This window comes from Barbus barbus (assembly GCF_936440315.1).
Source record: "Barbus barbus genome assembly, chromosome: 24".
NCBI lineage: Eukaryota > Metazoa > Chordata > Actinopteri > Cypriniformes > Cyprinidae > Barbus > Barbus barbus.
Genome location: NC_136752.1, coordinates 17,052,540 through 17,074,852, shown reverse-complemented (window position 1 = coordinate 17,074,852; position 22,313 = coordinate 17,052,540). Strand labels below are relative to the sequence as shown.

Genomic DNA, 22,313 nt, shown 5'->3' with positions numbered 1-22,313 from the left:
CTTTTGGTTTATTTGGTTTAAACAGGAGCATTAAGGGGCAGTCACACTAGATTTTAAGCACACAGAATTGATTTTAAGCTCCATGCAGCATCTCTTAATTGAAGTTTACAGTTATTTTGAAATATTTTGCAACTCGGAGTATTATAATGGTTTCTGAAGGATCATGTGACACTGATACTGGAGAAATGGCTGCTGAAAATACAGCTTTGCCATTACAGGAATAAATTGCATTTTAAAATATATTATAATAGAAAACATATTTCGCATTTCACAATGTTACTGTTTTTACTGTAATTTTGGTCAAATTAATGCAGACTTGGTGAGCATAAGAGGCTTGTTTTTATTACAGACCCCAGACATTTGAACAGTAATTTGTTTAATAGTGTTCTTTTAAACTTTTTATAAAAATATGTAAATCAGGGTCATGTGTAAACTACCAAAACCATCAGTTTCCTTCATGTCTTTTTTCAAAGAGAATATAGAAAAGAAGCGTTTAAATCCAATATTTGTCCATTTTTTCACCAAACTTGAACTTAAACATCTAAACTAAACTGAATATGCTTACCTACCAGCTATGAATGTAATTGAATCAACATAAAACTTAATTAGCAGTGTTGTACATGTACTAGTTGCATGTAACAGTTATGTAATTTAATTACAAAATAAATGTAACTGAAATCTGTTACAGTAACTGTGAAAAAATATGTAATTAAATTAGTTACTCATGAAAATGTTAAATATTACAAAGGGGGTTACATCTGAATATTTTCACACGGACACAAAGCTTTAATTGATTTCTTTCCCAAATTGCATTGACTCTTCTAAGAGTCAAAGACACCAATGTTTCGGGAGTATAGGACACATGCTTATTCAATAAACATTTTATTTTCTATTTGGGTTTATGTATATGCTTAATTTTTTTTTATCAGTTTTTAACCTTTAAAAGAGGTGCTAAAGTCTGATTTTTTTTTTACGTTTTCATAATCTTAATTCAACTGATGAAGAATTTAGAAATTTTGAATGCTATTCTAAGGTTAACCCTGCCTAGTCTAAATGTTTGAAAATGAATAACAGTTGAAAACATTCATTAGAAATTTAGAAAGTAATCAAATGTAATCAGTTACATTACTTGAAGTAATTTAAGTAATTGAAATAGTTACACTACTCATTATATTTTAAATAGGGTATCTTGCAATCTGTAACCTATTACATTTTTTAAGTAACCTTCCCAACGCTGCTCTTTAGTCTGTAAAATCCATTTTTTATTGTACCACAAGCCAAATGGGTAACATGTTACTTTTGTTTTTCTGTACAACGCACGCTGAATAAGAATGACAAAAATGGTGATATTGATTGATGTGTATGGGTACATACTCTGATTCTCAGTACTGCTCAGGATGTAATTTGCTAGAGAGTAAGAAAACAGATACCCCAATGTGCTAATGCTCCAGCAAATTATATCATCTTTCCATCGTTCTTCTTGACCACTCTCTTCAAGTATCGGTAAAGGCTTTTCCTCTGGTTTTAACAGTTGAAGAGGGGTCTGATCAGCACCCCTCCCTCTGACATGCTGCCCACAGCAGAGGGAGGCAAAGCCAACGCCTGGCTCCGGCAGAAGAGTGCTGGCATTTATGTCCGCCCACGGTTATTCTCTCCTTATGTGGAGGAGGCCAAGGTAGGATACACTTCCTCACCTCACATACAGCAGGGTGGTTAACTGTAACATTACAATGAACTAGTGGAGGCAGAAGAGGTGATTAAAAGATAAATGCAATTAAATGATACACCTATTAATTATCGAATTTCTTTAAAATAAAACTTTAATAATACAAGATAAAAAAAAATTTAAGTACTTTTTTTTTAATTTTATAAATTTATAGAATGTAATTTTTATAGACTGTAATAGTAGACTGTGAATCAAATCTTTTCAAAAAGGCAGTTGGTTTATAGAATAACCTTAGTGCTGTTATTAAATACACTCATTTCATTATATGACTTCCATTAAACTTTGCATTTTTTTTCTAGGCGGATTTGGAGGAAATGATGGTTGAGCAGACCGACCTGGTTAGGCTGCGCATGGTTCGTATGTCCAATGTACCTGACACACTCTACATGGTAAACAATGCAGTCCCCCAGTGTTGTCACATGATCAACCACCAGCAAATGGCTGGCAGCCAGACAGCTCCACCGTCTGTGGTTGCTAACGAGATACCAGGTGGGTTAAGCATTATAATGATGCATTCTTTCAGCCAGTCTTCAAAACTAGCCACTATATTTCTGTTTAAAATACTCATTTACACATGATTGTCGTGACTCGTTTTAAGTCATTTTAGAGAAATTGCGATTTAGTTCACAAAGGCCAAGTAAATCATGTCCTAATCTAGATGTAGTCTCGAATCCCATAAATCAAACCATGAGATGTTGTTTTCTCAAGTTAATTTTGCTATTCTTTTGCAAGAAGCGATTCACAGTTTTTTTTAGGTATATATAATGTGAGTGGGAACATTGGCTTTGTATGTTGGCAAGCTTTGTGATCCTGTGGGTGTTATAAAACAAAACAATTCAACACCCATTAAAAAAGAAAAGAAAAAAAAAACTTTTTTTTTCACTTATATACCCATCTTGTAATAATGTTGTTTTTCTGCTATGTAATGTTGTTAACTGATGAGCTTCTTCATTTGTATTTGCACGTTGAATAAGTCGACCTGTTTTCCTTTTATCACCCTGTCTTTCAGTGCCCAGGTTGGCAGTAGTGAAGGAAATGATCCGTAGGCTGCAGGAGCTGCGTCACACAGACCAGGTGCAGCGAGCATATGCTCTGAACTGTGGTGAGGGCGCCACAGTCAGCTATGAGCTGCAGATCCGTGTGCTGAGAGAGTTTGGCCTACCTGACGGAGCTGCAGAACTCCTACAGGTAACCCAGCACATCCAGTTTACGTGGAGACTGACATGTGTTGCTATGGCTGGCTACCGTGAATATCTCTCTGACTTTCATATCAGTTAGTATTACCCCGGCCTCTGATGAATACAATTTATTTTCCAGTGATTGCAGGCACTCATACTGATTTTGTTCAAATAAAAAAAGATTAAAAAGGGAGAATTTTGTTATTCAGATTTGAACACTTCTTAAATGCATTGCAAATGCCTGTATAAATGTGTATTATATACACTATCATACAAAAGTCTGGTCTCTAATGCCTCAGCAAGGCGGCATTTATTTTATAAAATACAGTAAAAACAGTAATATTGTTAAATATTATTACAATTAAATACCTATTATTATTAATTATTACATATTATATTATATAATATTTTAATAGACTTTAACATTTGTATTTATTCTTATGGCAGAAAAATACACATTTCTATTATAATTATTTCATGTCAAAACCAACTTGACACTTAACATGCAAATTAAAAAAAATGAAAAGACCTTTTACAATAATGTTAACTATAGTTTACTGAGAATGCAGTGGGTACTTGCAATCTGACACATTTTGGATGGGAACAACTGCATTCTTGTACTTCTGCATCACTCCATGTTGTTTTGACTAGCAAATTTCTCCAGTTACTATGCTCTTGGTTTAAAAGTTCCCTGAGCTCTTGAATTGCCTTGATATCTTGTTATTCTCACCATTAAGTGACCAGTGAACCTAAGCTGGATAACTTGGAAGGAGTCAAAACCTCTTCAGCATACCAGACAGTCTATTAAGTGTCATTTTTGAGCATGTCTAGCACAAACATTGTTCTCACGGTTAAATGTGCTGTGTTTCAGAATCCACACAAATTCTTTCCTGAGGAGCGATTTGGAGACGAGAGTCCCGTCCTGGCCTTGCGCCAGTCAGGTCGCTGCCGGGTCAACAGTACACCAGCTGTGGAGAGCATGTTCACTGACCTGGAGGCTCTGGTGGGCTTCCACCCCCCTCTGCCCCCTCCTCCTCCACCCTATCATCCCCCGACGGCCCCGGGCCATAGCCAGCAGAAGTATAAAACGGGCTGGAGACCTCGGGTCCCCACCCAGCCTCCCTCCAGATCTTTCTCCTACCCCTGTAATCATGCACTCCTTCACAGGCAGCCCTCTTCCAAGATGAGCAGCCCAGTCTACCCACCCGGAGCCAAGCCCCTGCCCCCAGACTGCACTAATGCACAGGGGGGGAGAAATCTTCATCCAGACAAGCAAATGGTGATTAATACCAATATATTATTGTTATTATTAGGGCTGGACGATATGACCTAAAATCAAGATCTCAGTCAATTGAACATTTTACCTCAATTATGATTAATGAATGATTTTTTTTTTTTTTTTACACTCATAGTTCATTAAATGTTTCTACTGTAAATATACTCAACTATTAAAAGTGGGATTTTTTTTCTAATGAAAGCGTTTTTTCTAATGAAAGAGTGCATCTCTTATCTTAGTTTTTCCTTCAATTATTTCAAAATAACAATTTATGGTTATTATATTATTATAATATATATTATATCATATTTTTTGCAAACAAAATAAATGAATATTGGCATGTCAAAAGTAGAAAATAAAAAAAGCAGAGCGGAGTATACCTATTCCACTAAGTTGCCATAAAATACAGAAGTTGCCATGCCAACCTTCTACTGTAAAAAAACTCGCTACGCTTGCCCCACCTACGTTTTTTGTAATTTGATGCAAAGGTGATATGACAGTTATTATAACAAAGTGTTATAACACAGTACTTATAACAAGACAAAGTGTTATAAATGTACATTTTTATTTTTAAAAATATCAAAATATAAAAAACTTTTGAGGATGCTGATGACCATTGAAACGCGTCATCGCAGTCTTGCTAAAAGGGTCCATTGGTCCACTGTTTTGGGATTGACATTGATGAGTGGTGCTGTGTGTAAAAGTTTAAATACTTTTAACGTGCCACTCATGTGCGAGACGCTGTAAAAAAACGCAAGCCCAATGGTCAACGCGGTAGTATGTTTTTAAGGGGAAATATTATCAATATAAAAAAAAAAAGATATTTAACCAACATGGGAAAATCACATCAGGTAGAAGTTCTGAATTTTGTTTTCGATTTCATTCCTATTAATCCTCTAGCCCCCTTATTATTATTTTCTTATTTTTATTACTATCTTTTTTATTTATTTTGTGTAAATGTTTTTTTTTTACAAAATGTGTAGATTTGTGTAGGATTTGGTTATGAACAGCACTTGAGAGGCTATTCTAGGATATTTTGTCTAAATAAATTTCAAGTGAATTTAGGGATTACAGCATTATAATGTACAGTATGAAAATGGGTTTCCATTTTGAGCTTTGCTAATGTACATCCTCTAATTTATTCTTGCAGAACATGGAGCCTGTTATCAATGAGTTCATGCCAGACATCGCCATGGGTGTTTCGGCAATGAGCCTGAAGGACCGGCGCCTTCCGGAGGTCTCCATGGAGGTGGAGAGTCACGAAGCCCACCCTCACCTTTCTACAGCTCCTCCCATGTCCCACAGCTACTCCAGTCGTCACCCACACTCCTCCCGCAAGCGGCACGCAGCCGAACCCAAGCCCGAGGGCCCTCAGCCTGACTTCCCAGATCTCTATGAGTTCCCAGGCCGTCACGTGCCTCCCTACAGCGGACCAGACCTCTATATCCACGGCCGTCAGGCAGGTGGTGGACCGCCACCTCCATCCTACTCCGAGGCTTCAGAATCCCTCCGCCTGGATGTGCTGGAACAGCCTCCACAGAGACTAGACTTGGCGATCGTCTCGCAAGGGGGCGTTGCACAAGCCGTGCAGAGGTCATGGCCCATAAACGAGACGGACCTCACCTGTGGGCTTGGCCCCTCCACAGAACAGTATGAGGAATGGCCCACGGGCCGCCGGCCTGCTCCAGAAGGAATGGGGCTGGGCTTAGGGGCGAACGTTGGGTCTGGGGACGAGGGAGGCTTGGGTGCCCGAGACCGCAGGTCGCCCAGCAAACCCGAATACCCCTATAGGAAGTCTGCTCTCTGACCCCTGATTAAAAAGAGACTAAGGACTGATTTAAATGCTAAGTGTAAGCTAACAGGTGAGGCACCAGCAGTCCCTGCACTTTGTGTTCTTTTGAGGGCCGACAGTATCTTGAAGTGATGAATGCCCATAAGCTGCGCAAGTGGCTGCTTTTCTGAAGGCTAAAGGGAGATGTCGTGGAAACTGCTCTGGATAGGTTTGAAACCCAGTGAGGAGAACTTGGTTTGGTTGTGTGCACCCTGAAAAGATGTCAAAAATGCAAAATATTTGAATCTTTATCCTTAGATTTATGTACAGGATATTAAGGTACAAGCATCACAGTATATTTCTTTTACTTTTATTTTCCTGAACAGACTATGATGACTGGAGAAATATACATTCATCTATATGCACAGATTTAGTTTCTTAGGGAGTAAATTGAAAAAATATGAAGGCAATAAGTTGCAAACTCATTACTTTGTCTAGTCCTTGACAAACGGCTCCTCCTCCTTTTGAGGGCAGAGTGGCAGTAATAGCTCACGTAATCTGCCGCATACGCTGGCTTTTACATTAGCCTGTGCAATTTAAGAGCCGAGATGGAACATAAAAGGGAAAACAAATGAAATCCCCTGTCTCCTATGAGGCAACTTATTAGGCATAACAATGGCACAGATGCACCATTAAATGTGAATGGGGCTTTGTTTTAGCGTGTTTCACAACTCAGATCTGCAGATTCATTCCAGTATATTTAACTTTAAAAACTATCTGTTCTCTCAAACAAAAATTTGGCATCCTCTTTTGCATTCAGATTCTCATTCCAAGGCTGCAGTTGGTAGCATTCCTGAGAGATGGCAAATATGGGTTGATCATTATCAGCCACGTTCTCCAGAACTCTACAGGACGCTCAACCAAACCAACCTCACGCCACAGCCTCAGTCCTCTGGTTCATTAGGACGGCAGCAGTCCATGGGCGGGAGTTCATTAGCTTTTCCGTGCTAGTTCTGTCAGCAGATGACCAACAATTATGATGTCATGAACAGGCTTTGCAAAAAAGAGAATTCTTGGAAGTGTCATGGATTTAGACACAAGTATTTACTTTTTATTTGTTACACAACACTTTAATAAACAATATCATACACACTGCTGCACACAATACCTATAGATGAAGTGACTTATTATAAGCTTGTTTTTTAGCATCCGAAATACCTGTATTCTTAAATAACTGTGCAATAGTGCAGCTTTTTCATTTTAAATATTCATTTTGCTTTCTTCTCCTTACAATAAGAACCTTTCTCGGATAATACTGATGCAGCAAATATGCAGGCTAGTTCACTCAAAAATGCAAATTGTGTCCTCATTTACTCAACATCATGTCATTCCAAACCTGTGTAACTTTTTTTTCTCTGTGGAACACAGAAGATGATATTTTGAAGAACCGTTTTTGTCCATACAAAGTCCGTGAGGTCCAACAATATCAGCATTTGACCCCTTTGACTTTCACTGTGTGGACCAAAAAACCTTTCTTCAAAGAACATTCTTCAAAATATCTTTTGTGTTTTTCAGAAAAAAAAAATCTTACAGATTTGAAACAACAACAGGGTTAGTAAATGAAGGAATTTGCATTTTGGGGGAACTATCCCTTTAAGATAATCAACAATCGCCTTTCCCCTCAAGCGATGATGGTACTGTATTCCCACATGCTCTCAAATATTATTATATAAGAATCTCATGTTCTATTAAACCGGATGGGACCTTTGTTGAATATCTGAACGATCCTCAGCTGTATCCATCCCACATTCTTCACTTCAAGTGCTTCTTCTTTGGAGCACAAGAACTGTTTTATTGGTTGAAAGCACAACGTTGTGAGAAATACTGAGAATGTCATTTCATTTTGTCAGATAAAAGTGCTCAGACAATTTATACGCTGGTAAAAGGCTTGAGTTAGGGTTGGATGGTCGATCAGATTTTATTTATTTTTAATTTGTTTGTTTTTTTGTTTGTTTTTTACTGTTAAGAACCCACAGTTAGACCATAGATGAGTTTGGGAGGATGTTTGTGTTGCTTGGTGAATCTCGGAAGCATTTTATTTTATCTACCAGGTTTCTTTGCCTCCTAGCAAGTTGAACCATTGGGTTGAGATTCATGTTTGTTACTCAAGACTCTTTGGTGACTGACCATCGAAGGAACATTTGTCATTGATTGATTTTATCGATCTCTCCCCAGGCATTTTGACTTACAGAGATGGCCTTAAGGGTTAGTGCTGCTGTATCTGTAGTTACGGCCTCAAGACCTTACCTTGGGTAATGCAGTTCTCCATCTTAAATCACATAAGGTCTTCTGTGCCAGAGCGACTCTCTACCTCTGACCAGCTTCTCTCAACATATTTCAGTCAATTCGATTTTCCATCTTTATATTCTTTTCAACTTATTCAGACCTCTTGAGCTTCACCTTGAACATTTATCATTGGGGGACCAGAACCAACAGCAGGAAATCAGATTTTCACCACTTTCTCACATATTTTTGTGAGGTTCCTCTCCTACTTTTCTTTACGCTTGCAGTTTTATTAGAACTTAACAGTACAGTTAAGACCGTTAAGATATATGTGAGGACAATGCCGTCTTGGATGACAATTAACTCAATCTACAGTTATCACAGGTGTTGTGTTATTCTTCATCTATCCTTGGTTGTTCTTCAGAATTGTTAGCTGCCTGATGCAGTTGCAGTGCAACGAACAGGTCCTCCTGGACTCCTACTACAGCCCACCTCTGAGTCAAGCCTGAAAGAGTCATGAACCCTGAGTGGGAGAGCTTCAGTTTGCCGTCCCGCGAAGCTTCAGAGGGTCAGATCCAAAAATAGATCCAACGTAGACCCTGGCTGGGGTGCAAGTGATCTCCTCAGAGAGTTGAAGTCATCTGAATCGGACTGAGATCGGTAGGAGGCTGTTTGTCTCCTCTGAATGTCAAGGACATAGCTCTGCGGTTCTCTTTACGTCAGGCTTATCAGATACATGAAGATCTTCAGTCCCTGTTGCAAATGATTCAGCCTTTCCATTGGCGTTTAACAAACCTGATAATACATCATGAGATTGAGCTTTCAGTATCTGTGGTTCTTTCAAAATGCAATGCATCGCAGCCTACTTAAACCTACCTTCCCTGACCTAATTCTGCAGCAAAAAGAGGACGATTTACTAACCACATTTATTCAGAATAAAAAGATATATTTTTTTCTCAGAGCAGTTGTTTCACTCAAACTTTGTTGCCTTGCAGATCCTCCACGTTTCATGTCAGCATAACGACGAATCAATACACCTGTCATGCGACTTGTTTTACCACCAGCTCTCACGTTCTTCTTTTGATGTGTCGGAAGCTCTTGTCAAAAGTGCAGTCGTTTAAAATTCTCAGCATTGCGACTTTGTAACTTAGTATTTTTGAGCTGTCGGTCCGTCCTTCTGTACCAATGCCATTTTGAATTGGGTCCTCTGTCGAGCGAAGACCTCTCAGTATGTTTTATTTCTTGTTTTTATGTAACAGTTGCATGTTAGTTCAGATTTTCCTGTTACCTGTGAATCCAAGCGTTGAGTAATTGGCATCAGCACTTCCCTTCAAGGCAGCCAAGAGGAGATCTGAGGTTTGTCATGTCATTCTAGCGAATTGCACTGGCTGCGTAACCATAACCCAAAATCGACAGATGGATATTTAGGCCTACTGCTGCTACTCAGAGATTTTCCTGCCAGCGGAGAACATTATTTCTTGACGTCAATGCTGATCCCAGTGATCTAGTCTCATATAGACCCAGCCATGCCTTAAACTTAAGGGGGAGGTTTGGAAAACTCCTTAGATCGCCTTCGCCTATGCTATACTCAGGCCATTTTGAACTGCTAAGAAGTCATTTATTTCATGTTACAAAACACCGATCAGATCATTTTGATTGCTGCAAAAGTCGATGCATAGTTTGAAGGTATTATTTTGTATTTGAGATGCACACTGACCTCATAATTAATACATTTCTATCACAAATGCCATTTGTGGTCATTTGGGTTTTGTGGGTTGCTTGCCTGAAAGACTGTTAGGTAATGAATTGCAAATGCATTTGAGCTCCCAGTGAGGAGCTTGAATCATTTAGTCTGTCCTGTAGAACTCAACTGGCACGTAGTTTGACGTTTAATTTTTCATTGCTTAAGAATAATGGGTTTGTTTTGGGTGGGAATGAATTTGGCTACTATACTTAAACTGAGGAGTAAAAGCTAGAACAGATGAAGGTACCCATTGCACTAAATTTTTGATGGTGAAGTGTAAGGTTTGATGTAGAATAGCGCCCTCTGTTGGCTATTTTGATTTATTTTGACTGAAACGTCTGTTTATTCAGTTCTAGATTCACAGCTGAGTCATTTGTCTTAAACATTAATTCCTAATCCTTTGTGTATTTGCATGGCATTGCGTTATTTATCTCCAAAGTGCCGCAAGGCTGAACTGAACTGAAGGTTTGTGTTTTGGATGTGTGAGGGGCAAGGGAAGTTGTGTTTGCAGGTTCTCTCTTGTGCTATCTCTCTTAAGGAGATGATTTAGTGCCTTCCCTGCCTGAGGCTGGGCTTCCTCCACACCCCTTTTGTCTTATGCAAGCCCTTTCTACAAACCTCTGTTAAACCGTCTCTTTGTAAACACTGTAGCCAACGCTTAGTGTGCATAATGTTTAATTTGTCTTTCTTTTCTTCTTCAAAAGATATTTTTCAAGATTTTTGGTACCTTTGATCATAGGCCTCAGAAATATGGTGTTTTGTTGTATGTAAAATGTAAAGTTTTTTTTTATAAATCTATATAAAACATGCAAATATCTATTTGAGACTGTGTGCGTGTGCAAATATTTGTATATATACACGCACACACACACAAAAAAAACCATTCTTTTGTGGAGTTGTCGAAAGTGTCTATTTTTCTATTATTTTCTTTGGCCGGTGTAGTTATGAACTTTACTCTGCAATTAGGTGACTAATGTCTTGGAAATAAATAGTTTTGAGTTATAATGATTGTGTGTGTGTGTGTGTGTGTGTGTGTGTGTGTGTTTTGTTTGATTTCATTAATTCAAGCTGCCAGACGAGCGGTGAGTAACACCTTGCCATTAGAGGGAAATGGGAGGGGGAAACGCAGCAGGTCTCACTAACCACACAATTTGCATAGAAACTGTCATGTGGAAATCATGATTCAGTTCCCACTGAAATTTACAATTGAATTTAAAACCAACCAAAAAAAGTCATTTTATTAAACTATTTAAGGTATAGATGGATGGATGGATGGAGGAAAGCTCTTATGGATATTGTTTGGGCCTGTTTATGTAAATTACTAGCTGCAGGTTTCATGACATGCCTAAACATCCCCTTAAATTGGGACTGAAATCATATACTACTTTTTAAAGAATAAAGTTTTTAAGTCTAGTAGCCTTGGTCAGTTTTTTTCCACTGCAATGGTGTGAAAAGCTTCATCAGTTATTAACAGAACTCAAAGATTTACAAGAAGTTACTGAACTAATGAAATATAAACACTGAAACTATTTCTCCCCAACGGAGTGTTCTTGGGATAAACGGAGACATACATCGCAGGGCCCAAATGTATTACCATGTCTATTTCTCAAAGATAGGACATTAAAAAGTAACAATCTACAAACAAAGCAGGTTAAAACAAGATAAAAATGAATAAAGCATTACTAGACAATTCACAACTGTAACTGAACAACCTGAAAAAGCGCTTGCGTAGGTTTGTTATCTAAACAGATTTTTTCAATAGGCTATAGATCTATTTACCCTGACATACGTGAATGTGAATATTTGCTGTCTCATCAGAACAGAATGAATACTGACTGCAGTCATGTGATTGTGACTTCCCTAATAGCCTTCTGGAAATACTGGAAGCATTTTAAATTGCTTAACAGAGAGAGAGCTCCTGAGGATTGACTGCAATTCCTATATAAGACATTATAGAAGTGGTTTTCCATAAATTCATTGTTTTTCATAATGCATCTGAGAGCCAATCAACATGTTGATTTGAAATGGCAGGATTACAAGAAAAGAATTACAGCTACATCTTTGGAGAAACAGAACCCGTCATACATCACTATACAAGGTCAAAATCATACAAGGTTATCAGGGCCTGAATTTGAACTGCATATTTATTTTACAAAACCAGGGGTGGCCTTGAAATGAACAGACTGGGGGGTAAAATCTTGAAGGATTGGATGTAGCTGGTATGCTTGAAGTGGCAGGGTGAAGGGCGGTTTAACTGCAGTAGTACTGGCCTGCATTGGCTCTTCGTCTCTTGCGGCTTTGCTGCTGTTCAAAGAAGTGACGGATGTCCTCAGGTGTCACCACCTAGACAAGGAAGGAGAGGAGAAGAAGAAAATGAACACTAGACACTACAAGCTTACATTCAACTAAACCACACATTTAAAAAACGCGCACACAAAAACCTACCTTTCCTTCTGCTGCAAATCGCTGCAGGTAGTCCTTCAGTTCTGTCTTCATGTCATTATATTCTGAGGAAAAATTAAATGCCATCATCACAGTTGAGCAGTTACATTTGAAATCTCATGTCAATCAGAAAACGAATTAGTTTTGCTTTCACACAGATAATGATGTTAGTGCCACTTAACTCTACTAACCATGGATGATCTCCAGCTGCTGAACCCGATTTAAGTTGTTTAGGGCCGACATCAAGGGGTCACGGCCCTCAGCTCCTCCTGCTTGTTCAGCCTGCATTGTAGACTTGCCCTTGTTCTCATACGCCAGAACAGTGTCCATCTCATCCACAAGGAAAGACACTCCTGCATCGGTATAGAGGACCTAAGCAAAGAAAGCAAACCATGAGACCAGAAACAATGTTGTTTTTTTCCATATATATATATATATATATATATATATATATATATATGCACAAATGCTCTAGCACTACCTGTGCATGCCCGACTTCACGGATTACGTAATCACGTTGGAAAGGTTAAGTGTGGTTAGTGAAATGCATTTAATCTTAGTTTTTTTGTATTTTCAAAATACCAAGAATTTTTATTTGTCACATACACAATTATACAGGGTATAACCAAGAGTGAAATGTAGGTAGATGGCGTCAAATACGAAATACATCAAATACGTTTTGCCAATCAACCTCTTTATTAGACTGCTTATTTCCTGTATCAACTAGTTCAAACCTCAAACATGCCACTTTCATGCATGAGAGCTGCAGCTGTGTGATTCCATCTAGAATTGGGTAATGAAATTTTCTGGATTCCTGTAAGAAAATAAGGAATAATACTGCCTTCGTGTTCTATCAAAATTTCCTACTTCAAATTTCAAAAGTCCTGATTACAAGCATGTCGCATTCAAGTGCTTTGCTGTTGGAAAGAACAGGAATCGTGGAGGATGCCAGGTTTCCTGGGAAAATCTTATTAAAGCCAAAATTGTAGATATATAAGATATTGAATTTTGAATAAAATGTAGCATCCCATTTGTTGACAACTATCATCATCATTCACAGTGCCATCTTTACAGTTTAGCTAGATTTTCAGTCAAACACATGCTGTTTTGCGGTGTATAAACCATACAAAATGCACTACTATGTGCATGACTTCAACATTAAAACAAGGTGATCTTGCTTTTGTGGGGAAAAAAAAGCATACCTGTCCCAGCATGTAAAAAAAGAGCACTAGCAATGGGAACATAGCATTAGCACTAGTCACTCTTGTTGGTCTATTTTGTTTTTTTATCAACTAGTTAGTCAAATGTGTTTGTTAAACTTTAATCATTACTGCTTGCTATGGCGATATGACAATATATATGTTGGCGATGATATAAAGTGTAAATCGATTGAACTTTTTCTATATCATTTCTATATTATCATGGTATGCAAATATATCTGTGGAGCTTTTAGTGGGCAGGAACTATTGATAAAGAATGCGATAAAGAAACATGGATAAATGAGTAATAAGCAGCTTTAAGTGTGTGTGTGTACCCCAAGACAAAGATAACTGTAATGCTAATAATAAAGATTAGAAAAAAAAAAAAAAAAAAGTTCTAAGGGTATAATCGCACTACGCACAGTTGCCTTGTACTAAATCCCAAGCACGATTTTCCTTTCGCTAACAGACAGATATCACAGGATTATTACAGAGGCTGTTTAGGATAGTGGTGGAATTTGCAGCTTTACTCACAAAAAACTACATTACCTGTTCATCAATAAGACGAGAAGCAGACCCATTATAAACCTAAATGTACTCAAAATTAAGTTAATTGAAAAGTGTAATATCCAAGTAGTAATAAAGATTTTTGCTGGCATAATGATAACAATAGTGCATACAAAAATAGTAAATTAACTGTTCCATGCTCTAATGTGGTTAGAGATCACACTACATGCGTACCGCAGCCAAGCCACCTCTTCAAGAGGGCCAGGGTATGGTTAAACGAACCGCACTTGACACGGTACAGAGTAGTTTTTGTTTTTTACAAAATGACTGATCGTTTGGCTAGATAAGACTCTTATTCCTTGGCTGGGATCATGTAGAGCCATTTGAAGCTGCACTGAAACTGTAGTTTGGACATTCAACCCGTTGGCTCCCATTGAAGTCCACTATATGGAGAAAAATCCTGGAATGTTTTCCTCAAAAACCTTCATTTGTTTTGAATGAAGAAAGACATGAACATCTTGGATGACATGGGGGTGAGTGAAATTTTTATTCTGGAAGTGAACTCATCCTTTAAACAAGGGTAAAAGCAGTATTATTTAGTAAATCTCCTCTGTAAAGTGTGTTTGAGCTGTACCTTGCAGTCGGTGCAGGTGCAGAGTTTTGTGCGCCAGGCAGACGGCCAGAACACGGCGCCCTGCAGAGTCTGGCTCCTCCCCGAGGCCTTCATCTCTCTCAGCCTGCAACCTGAGCATGAACCCTCCTCTGAGGAGCCTTCAGCTTCTTCCTGGTGTTTCCGCTTACAGGTGGATGTCCCGTTGACCTGCACCTGACGGCAGAGAGAAGGTCACTAAATCTTGATCACTGATTCCTCTCTTTCTGTGTAGATTGTTAAAATCATTTCTCATTCATACAGCTGAGTTGGCATTCTTGCTAACAGCAACAAAACAATGTGGTGCAAATTCAGTTTAACTCGATTCCTTCAAATTACGGCTTAATTGAGACAGATGAGATGAACCAATTCCCCAATGAAAAGTCTTTCAGACATGCATCATCTAACAGAACTACTGCCACCTTGTGGTGAGACTTCAAAACAAAGACAAATATCTGTCTGAAACAGCTTAGTGCATCTAGTGTCTTAAAACACTTATCTAAGTAGGAGATTTAAGTTTGGCTGTCCACAATAAAATGGACTGAACAGGAATGAACAGAATTAAAAATGCAATGTCATGTTTCATCCTCCTATTTAGAGACAAGAATACAGACACATTACAGCAAATAGTAATACCTTCTCATCGACAGGGCTCTTCGGGCTCTCATTTTTAATTTTATTCTCCTCTTCACCATTTTCTGCCTCCACCTTCACATCCTCCTCTCCTTTGCATGGACTTACTTTTGTTATGGGTGGCACTGATGCAAACAAGACAGAATAAATCTTCACAAATGTATAAATGTTGCAAACACTGTAAATGTACTGTCACTTTTGATCAGTTTAATAGGTCCTGACTGATACATTAATTTGTCTCTATTTTTAAAGAACTATCTGTAAATGCAAAATGGAAGCAGAAATATATATATAACCACTTTACCTGCAATATGTGCAGCATAGTTCCAAAGGAAAGGTGTTTTATTCATGCATGACTCGCAGATCATCTCTTGCAGCTCCACACAGTCTGGCACTACACAGCCTAAATGCTGAGAGAAACACACAGAGATGTTCTCAAACATTCAACCTGAATGCATTATGCTCCTCATCTACACACACAAAGAACACTTAACCATGTTCATGTCCTGCCTGACTGCAATCTGATTTGATACTAACCCGACCATGGAACCAGTCCTCACACACGATACACTGGATCATCTCATCTGGAACCTGAAGAGAGAACTTGGTTCATATATGCATGTAATCTACTGTATGTAATATAATAAAAGCACTCTAAACATCCAAACACAATACAAATCTGAATAGGGATTCATAATTAAAGTTAATTTGCAATACAACATGCAATAACAGAACATTATAGAATGCATCTCAAACTAAACCGCACATTACCTCGTCCTCTGGATCTGGGTAGGGTCTGTCACATGTGCAATACAAGCCAAAAAAATTATGGCTGTATTTGTTCCCTGAATTCACTTTCTCTTTATCCTGTTTAACAGAAATCCATCAGATTAGAAAAATCTAATTAAAACGGAAAGACACAAATTCAAACTAACAGCCAAGCGAATCTCACCGCAAACAGCTTGCACTCCATTTCCCCAAACTTGTCGTTTCCACAATCACATCGAAAATTCCTGTATTATCAATAAGGTTTTGAGTGCAGCTTACTCGTAACATATCACAATGCCTCAGCAAGCACAATTTAAAGTAGGATCTGTGTGTAATTCAATCCAAAGCACCTAAAAACACTGAAGCCTATAGTTTTACTGCCTCCGGATCTCCATGTGGAAATTTCTTCACATTAAAGTTATTTTTATGTGACGGTTCTCACTCAGGTATTCACTCTCATTGCCAATGATGCAGCTAGCTCTAATACAAAAGGAAAGACCGCTAAATAATCCCTGTCATACTGTCAAAAATATATTAATACAAATTAGGCAAAATAGTTTGCATAATGCACATGGAACCCCTTAAGCAAACCATCAAACAATAATGTCAGATCCAATCAGGCTCTGCTTAAATGGGTTAGAGCAGCAGCAAATGTGCCTTCTAACATAGTATCACGGCTTCAGTGGTTATTTTAGATGGACTGTGGAAATATTCACCTCTTGGTATATAGCTCAAAAAGGTCATGCCCTTCATGGCACTTGTAGGAGCATGCCAGACAGATGCCAGCTGGCTCTCCTCCCTTTGGTGTGCAGGTGTTGCAGGCATACAGAGCCTGACGCTTCACATATCCCTGTCAGGACAAAAAAATAAAAATAATCACCTTGTTTTCAGAACATATAACTTATTTCCATTTGAGAATATTAATGTATATACTGAGCATTTGCTGACAACTGCTGTTTAAGGCATCTTGGTATTATCTGTTATTGCAATAAGGTTTATTTTCAACAAATAGACGCAGCATCGACGCATTATTAATAATGTTTCGTGCTAAACCCAAATCAAAACAATCCTACTAATATTTTGCAAGAATTATGTTGAAATAGGCTGTGTCAAGGTATGATGCGCTTGCTAAAAACGGATTCTATTTAAAGTCTGCGTTTACATAAAGACGCCAAACCTCTGGATATGAGCATTTCTCTGAATCACTCCCTCCAAGAACAGCGGAGGCTTCGTTCTCCAGTTCTTCATCCTCCTCTAAGACGTCCACCAGAGATACAGTAGCCTCCTCCGCTCCATCATTTGCCGCCATCCTTGACGAGATGAGCGCAAAAATGTTTCTAGTTCCTGTTCCAGGGCACGAATCGAGACACGAGCTAACTGAACTATCAACGAGATCACGCTTTATTGGAGAAAGTGGGTCCTCTGTAATAGAACTAAAAGAAAGATGTAGGAAAGTGTTATGCAATTTGACATTACCCGAACAGATTCTCGGGATTAACTGTGACAATAACAAAACCCCAATGCTGCTTCCGGTTTATGCAAATGCAGGATGTTTTGGCGGGAGAGTTGTGGGAGTTGTAAATAGAAATTATTATTTCAGAGCTCTTTTTCTGACTAATGTGTATTGATACATCACACCCACATTAACTCGATTCCGGATAAACAGAAAAAATAGGAATTTTCGCAAAACTAATTTGATAGGTCAGAGTTCAAAGGGTAGATCAGTGTTGCCATGTCCACTCATTTTACTGCTTATAAATAGTGTCACTTACTCGTACGATTTATATAAATAAATATATATATATATATATATATATATATATATATATATATATATATATATATATTTAAAACTTCTTCAGTTGTCAAATTTTTACATGGTTATTACATTTTGTTCATTGTATTGTATTGTTCATTTGCTGCCTGTTGCAGTTATTTAATGAGCAGTTCTATATCTGAAATATTTTAGCTATTTTTGTAAAATGACATAATTACTGATAATAATATGCTGTAGTTTAGCCTGTAATGCAGTCTATTCCATTCTATTTTATAAATACATTTTTTAGATACTCCTTTTTTTCCCATTTTATTTAGGCAGTCCATTTTGCGTGTATATATTTATTTATTGTGAGATCTGGCAACCGATTTACAGTGTGTTTCTGCAATATGGCAGCGTGCGAACTGAAGGGAGAGCTAAAGTACCGAGATGGACAGACAAGCCAGTTTACGGTACAAGCAGATGGCAATTTGAAGTCAATGATAACTGGCATCAAGAAATTAAACGCTGATATATCTGAAGTTTTGACGGCTCTTGTTGAACTAGAAAGGGGCTCAGCGGAAAACAGCACAGCAGATGTAGATGGTAAGCTGCTAAAATGGACTGGGTTGTTTATTGAAAACCAAGACACTTCAAATTCAGTTAAATTAAACAATAAATAAAAATATATACAATAAAGTCTTCGAAGGTGGCTAAAAGTCTCCATTTGACAGCGAGCTCCTTAACTTTACTGATATAAGCCTACTGCCTTTAAAATACTTATTACTTCAAAATTCTTATAACAATTAAGTCAACGTCATTATATTTTGTCATAATTGTCTCATTTTGTAACTTCATTCTATTTGTGAAACCCATGTCTATAGATGAAGAGGACAGTGACGAAGAGGATAATACCACAGAAATGACCACCAAAAAGTCAAACTCAGGGCCTCCAAACAAGCGGAGAAAAACCTTGCGGTCATGATCTTCAGAACTGACATTTTGTCATGGCCTTTATTACATAAATATGTGTTGTTACATCAATAACCCCTCCTCAGAAAAACCTCAGCCACAATTTCCAGATTATGTTGAGATTTTGCCTTAATTTGTTCCTATTTTTATGTATTTCTAAGTTATTTTTCATAACTTCAGGCTCCTTTAAAAGGCTAAAGTATATCAGTGTGAAAGGAAAATTGTTTTATCAATACATTTTTCCTCTTGTAAAGTTACAAATTGACAGTGGTTATCAGTACTGTGGTTTAACAGGTGATAATAAACTGGATTCAAACTGTCCAATAAAATGTCTGAGTTTCTGATTGAGAAATCAATGTAGCAGTTACAAAAGAACACAGACTGCACATAACATTTCTTTATTGATTTGAGTTTCAAACCACAGTGTATAGATTGCAATGGAAAGTTAACAAATACCCATCAAACATTATCATTATAAATTCACAGTCAAGCCCTTTTAGACAAAAATGATTTGCCTTTTTTGAACATTTCAACAAATGAATAAAAGCCACTGGACAAAAAGACGTGATTTTAAAAATCAAAACACAGGTCTGAGTTGAGACCTAATGTTTTGTGCCAGACTCATTACAACCTACCACACCCAACAAGGCTAAATAACCTTTGCATTTCTTATTCAAGATAAGATTACTCGCACTGTAAAATGATGCCGATATCCCTCAACAATAAGACATAAGATTGAGTTCACAACTATTCCACAGATATGGACAGGTACTAACAGATTATGAACTTTTTTGAAACACAGATGTCTTTTCTCTGAGGACAGTTGATTATCACTATGATACATGAAAAACTGTATTTGTCAAATAAACACAAAGAAGATTTGGAGAGAATACTCCTGCCATGTCTAGAGCTGACAAGAAATCATATTTGAACAAAATACTGATAATAAAAGTGTATTTTTAATACAAATCTTTCCTTATTACAACTCCTTTCTTTGTTCCTGCCTTGAGTGCATTTTATATTCAAAACAAATAAAAAGTTAGACACTGTTATAAACAAAAGGAAAATACATATGTGACACCGCTGTCGGCAGTTTTCTTATTTTCCACTAATAAAATGTCCACTGGAGTTGAGAACAAACACCTGGAGAGTTAAAGTGACACTACAAATCCATTGGCCTCATAGTACGGAAACAATTACAGCTGTCCACACTGACAAATCTTTATTCATCGTGATTTATAGTAAAATCTACCCACCATTAGAAGTGTAATTCAAGTAGTACACAGCCCCATCAACATTCTCCACATCTTGGACAATGGCTTAATTGCCTCCATTTAGGCTACTTAGATTTCATTTATAAAAGTTTTTTTCAGTTAAATCAAGACTAAGCTTCTAAAAAAAAAAAAAAAGTACCATAAGACTGAGCCAACATGGAAAATACTTCATTACAAAGGAAAAAAAAAATTACAAAGAAATGAATCCTAAACACATTCCCCTTTTAATTCCTACACCAAAAAAAATCAGGACCAAGTCTTAAAAAATAATAATCTTACTTATGAATGCACTTTTGTATTGCCCACCCCCTAAGACACCAAACTGTATGGCACCTCCTCCTCATCTTTAACGATTACTTCAAGTGTCAATCAGCTGCAGTCTGCTGATCTGATTGGAGGCCTTGGCGAAGGTTTGGTGACGGTTGCAGAGAACAGCAAGGCAGATGGGCAGAATGCAGTATCCTACAGTCTTGGGATCCGCCCTTGTGCAGGAGAAAAGAAAGAGAAACACCTGGAGGTAGGGAATGAGGAAAATGGTGGCCCACACCCAGAAGGGCAGGAGGAGAAGTCTTGTTTTCAGAGTCACGATCCATGAGGTCGAAGATGTTGAAGAGGAAGAAGCATCTCCCGACCATTTTGTCTGTGCTCCAGCCGCCTTTTCTACTTGTGCCAGTGCAAGTTGGTTGTATGTTTGGCTGATCTCAAATATATAATACACTGCAGCGACACTGGCCAACAAGTACAGTCCGACACCTATCCACCCCATCCGCTGGCGGAAATTCATCATTCTCCATGCTCTTCTCTGGAGAAACAATGACAGCAAATGCACAAGATGACAAGAAACCAAACACATGGTTGTGAGATCATGTGATCAGTGGTGTGATCACTGCTGAATATTCAGGAAATAAAAATCAAATCAGCTTAAACTGTCAGTCACCATTGAAAAACATACCATTATTGTTATTAAATACTTATTAAACATACTAGTTCATATTTAATTATATTCACAAAAATACAACACTAAAATATTTAAATTCCTTGATGTTGTACGAAACACATTGCTAAACTAATTATAAAACTAGCTTGAAATATTAAATAAACAAAGAGGAAGTCCTTCAAACACAAGAAACCTCACCATCTGGAGATTTCTCAAAGCTGTTGTGTTATTATAGAACGACACGCCCCCATCACATCCACTAAACACAAGATTATACATGAGTATTACTTACTGTGATCACACGATCAAGCCATTTTGCGCAGTTTTCAGGGCAATATGTTTCTCAAGGCAAAACACACAACGCTGTCACAGGACTGTTGTCATAGGACTCACTTCCTGGAATAGCAACATCCGGGAAGTTTCCCCGTGAATCTTCGCCGACTTTATTATTAACCTCTCAAAGTACTCTACTGCCCCCCAGAGCATCACTGTGTCACATACACGGGTGTGCTGTAACACCAACAGTTTAACCAACATTATCATACATGACAGTAAGCAGTTGTAAAATTACAAGGGATTTAAAAGACCACAACAATTTTGAGATAAGAAAATAATTTAAACTTTATAGCTAATGTATCTCCATACCCCTAAACTTCACAGAAAACATTTAGCATTTAAACATTTTCTAAAATATATGTAATTTAGTGATTTATATGATTTATAAGCTGTTTTCCTTAAGGGGATCTAAAAAAAAAAAAATCTAAATAATAAAAAAATAACAAAATGGAGGGGGGAGGGGGGTTGTGTGTTAGTTGTGGCATTATAGAAGTCGTGGCATTACTTTACTCTGGCATTACATACTCACATCCCTCTGATCCTGATATTAATTGTATTACTATATTTAAAAAATCTTTTGAGAAAATGAAACATTTTCTTATGAACTTACACAATTTCCTTTCATAAAATACATCATGAGTATAATCATATTTGGGAAACAGAGAAACTGTAGCTACAATTAACTTCAAGCTACATAATACACATGACAATTAATGAGGTTAATACAACACTTAAAAGTCACTATCAATCACCACTGATTGTTTGTAATAACCTTTCACTGTGATCCAAATGATGAGGCAGAAATATATTGTTGCTAACATTTCAGATTTTTATTTTATTTTATTTTATTTTTATTTTTTTT

General features: G+C 37.6%; 3 protein-coding genes across 3 annotated transcripts in view; 1 reads left to right on the top strand and 2 right to left on the bottom strand.

Moving 5' to 3' along the window:
- The window catches only part of LOC306844144 (BTB/POZ domain-containing protein 7-like), a 59,516-nt gene extending 48,529 nt beyond the window's left edge, over positions 1 to 10,987 (top strand). The window contains exons 7-11 of the mRNA XM_079376085.1: positions 1,532 to 1,675; positions 2,026 to 2,215; positions 2,736 to 2,914; positions 3,776 to 4,183; positions 5,331 to 10,987. Coding sequence (XP_079232211.1) covers positions 1,532 to 1,675; positions 2,026 to 2,215; positions 2,736 to 2,914; positions 3,776 to 4,183; positions 5,331 to 5,987 — 1,578 coding nt within the window. The 3' untranslated portion in view covers positions 5,988 to 10,987. The remainder of the gene's footprint in view (positions 1 to 1,531; positions 1,676 to 2,025; positions 2,216 to 2,735; positions 2,915 to 3,775; positions 4,184 to 5,330) is intronic.
- A 199-nt stretch (positions 10,988 to 11,186) lies between these two features.
- Positions 11,187 to 17,880, bottom strand: LOC306844145 (putative E3 ubiquitin-protein ligase UBR7). Its single transcript, XM_079376087.1, has 11 exons — positions 17,354 to 17,880; positions 16,893 to 17,026; positions 16,361 to 16,421; positions 16,180 to 16,275; positions 15,946 to 15,999; positions 15,713 to 15,818; positions 15,412 to 15,533; positions 14,761 to 14,952; positions 12,612 to 12,792; positions 12,424 to 12,485; positions 11,187 to 12,321 (listed from the first exon to the last, which is right to left on the bottom strand). The coding sequence occupies exons 1-11, from the start codon at positions 17,483 to 17,485 to the stop codon at positions 12,229 to 12,231; spliced, it is 1,233 nt and encodes a 410-aa protein (XP_079232213.1). The 5' UTR covers positions 17,486 to 17,880; the 3' UTR covers positions 11,187 to 12,228.
- Positions 17,881 to 19,293: 1,413 nt separating this feature from the next.
- LOC306843410 (lysosomal enzyme trafficking factor-like) lies at positions 19,294 to 21,528 on the bottom strand. Its single transcript, XM_079374898.1, has 2 exons — positions 21,408 to 21,528; positions 19,294 to 20,980 (listed from the first exon to the last, which is right to left on the bottom strand). Exon 2 carries the CDS (start codon positions 20,963 to 20,965, stop codon positions 20,537 to 20,539), a length of 429 nt encoding a protein of 142 aa, XP_079231024.1. The 5' UTR covers positions 20,966 to 20,980; positions 21,408 to 21,528; the 3' UTR covers positions 19,294 to 20,536.
- Between the last annotated feature and the right edge of the window lie 785 nt (positions 21,529 to 22,313).

What these genes read in the sequence shown, in the direction of transcription:
- LOC306844145 (XM_079376087.1), bottom strand. Translation starts at nt 17,485, where the DNA reads ATGGCGGCAAATGATGGAGCGGAGGAGGCTACTGTATCTCTGGTGGAC. An exon ending in ACCCAGATCCAGAGGACGAG is followed by an intron (nt 16,000 to 16,179) that starts GTAATGTGCGGT and finishes TTCTCTCTTCAG; the next exon opens with GTTCCAGATGAGATGATCCA. An exon ending in GCACCTGCACCGACTGCAAG is followed by an intron (nt 12,793 to 14,760) that starts GTACAGCTCAAA and finishes TTCTTTGCTTAG; the next exon opens with GTCCTCTATACCGATGCAGG.
- LOC306843410 (XM_079374898.1), bottom strand. Translation starts at nt 20,965, where the DNA reads ATGATGAATTTCCGCCAGCGGATGGGGTGGATAGGTGTCGGACTGTAC.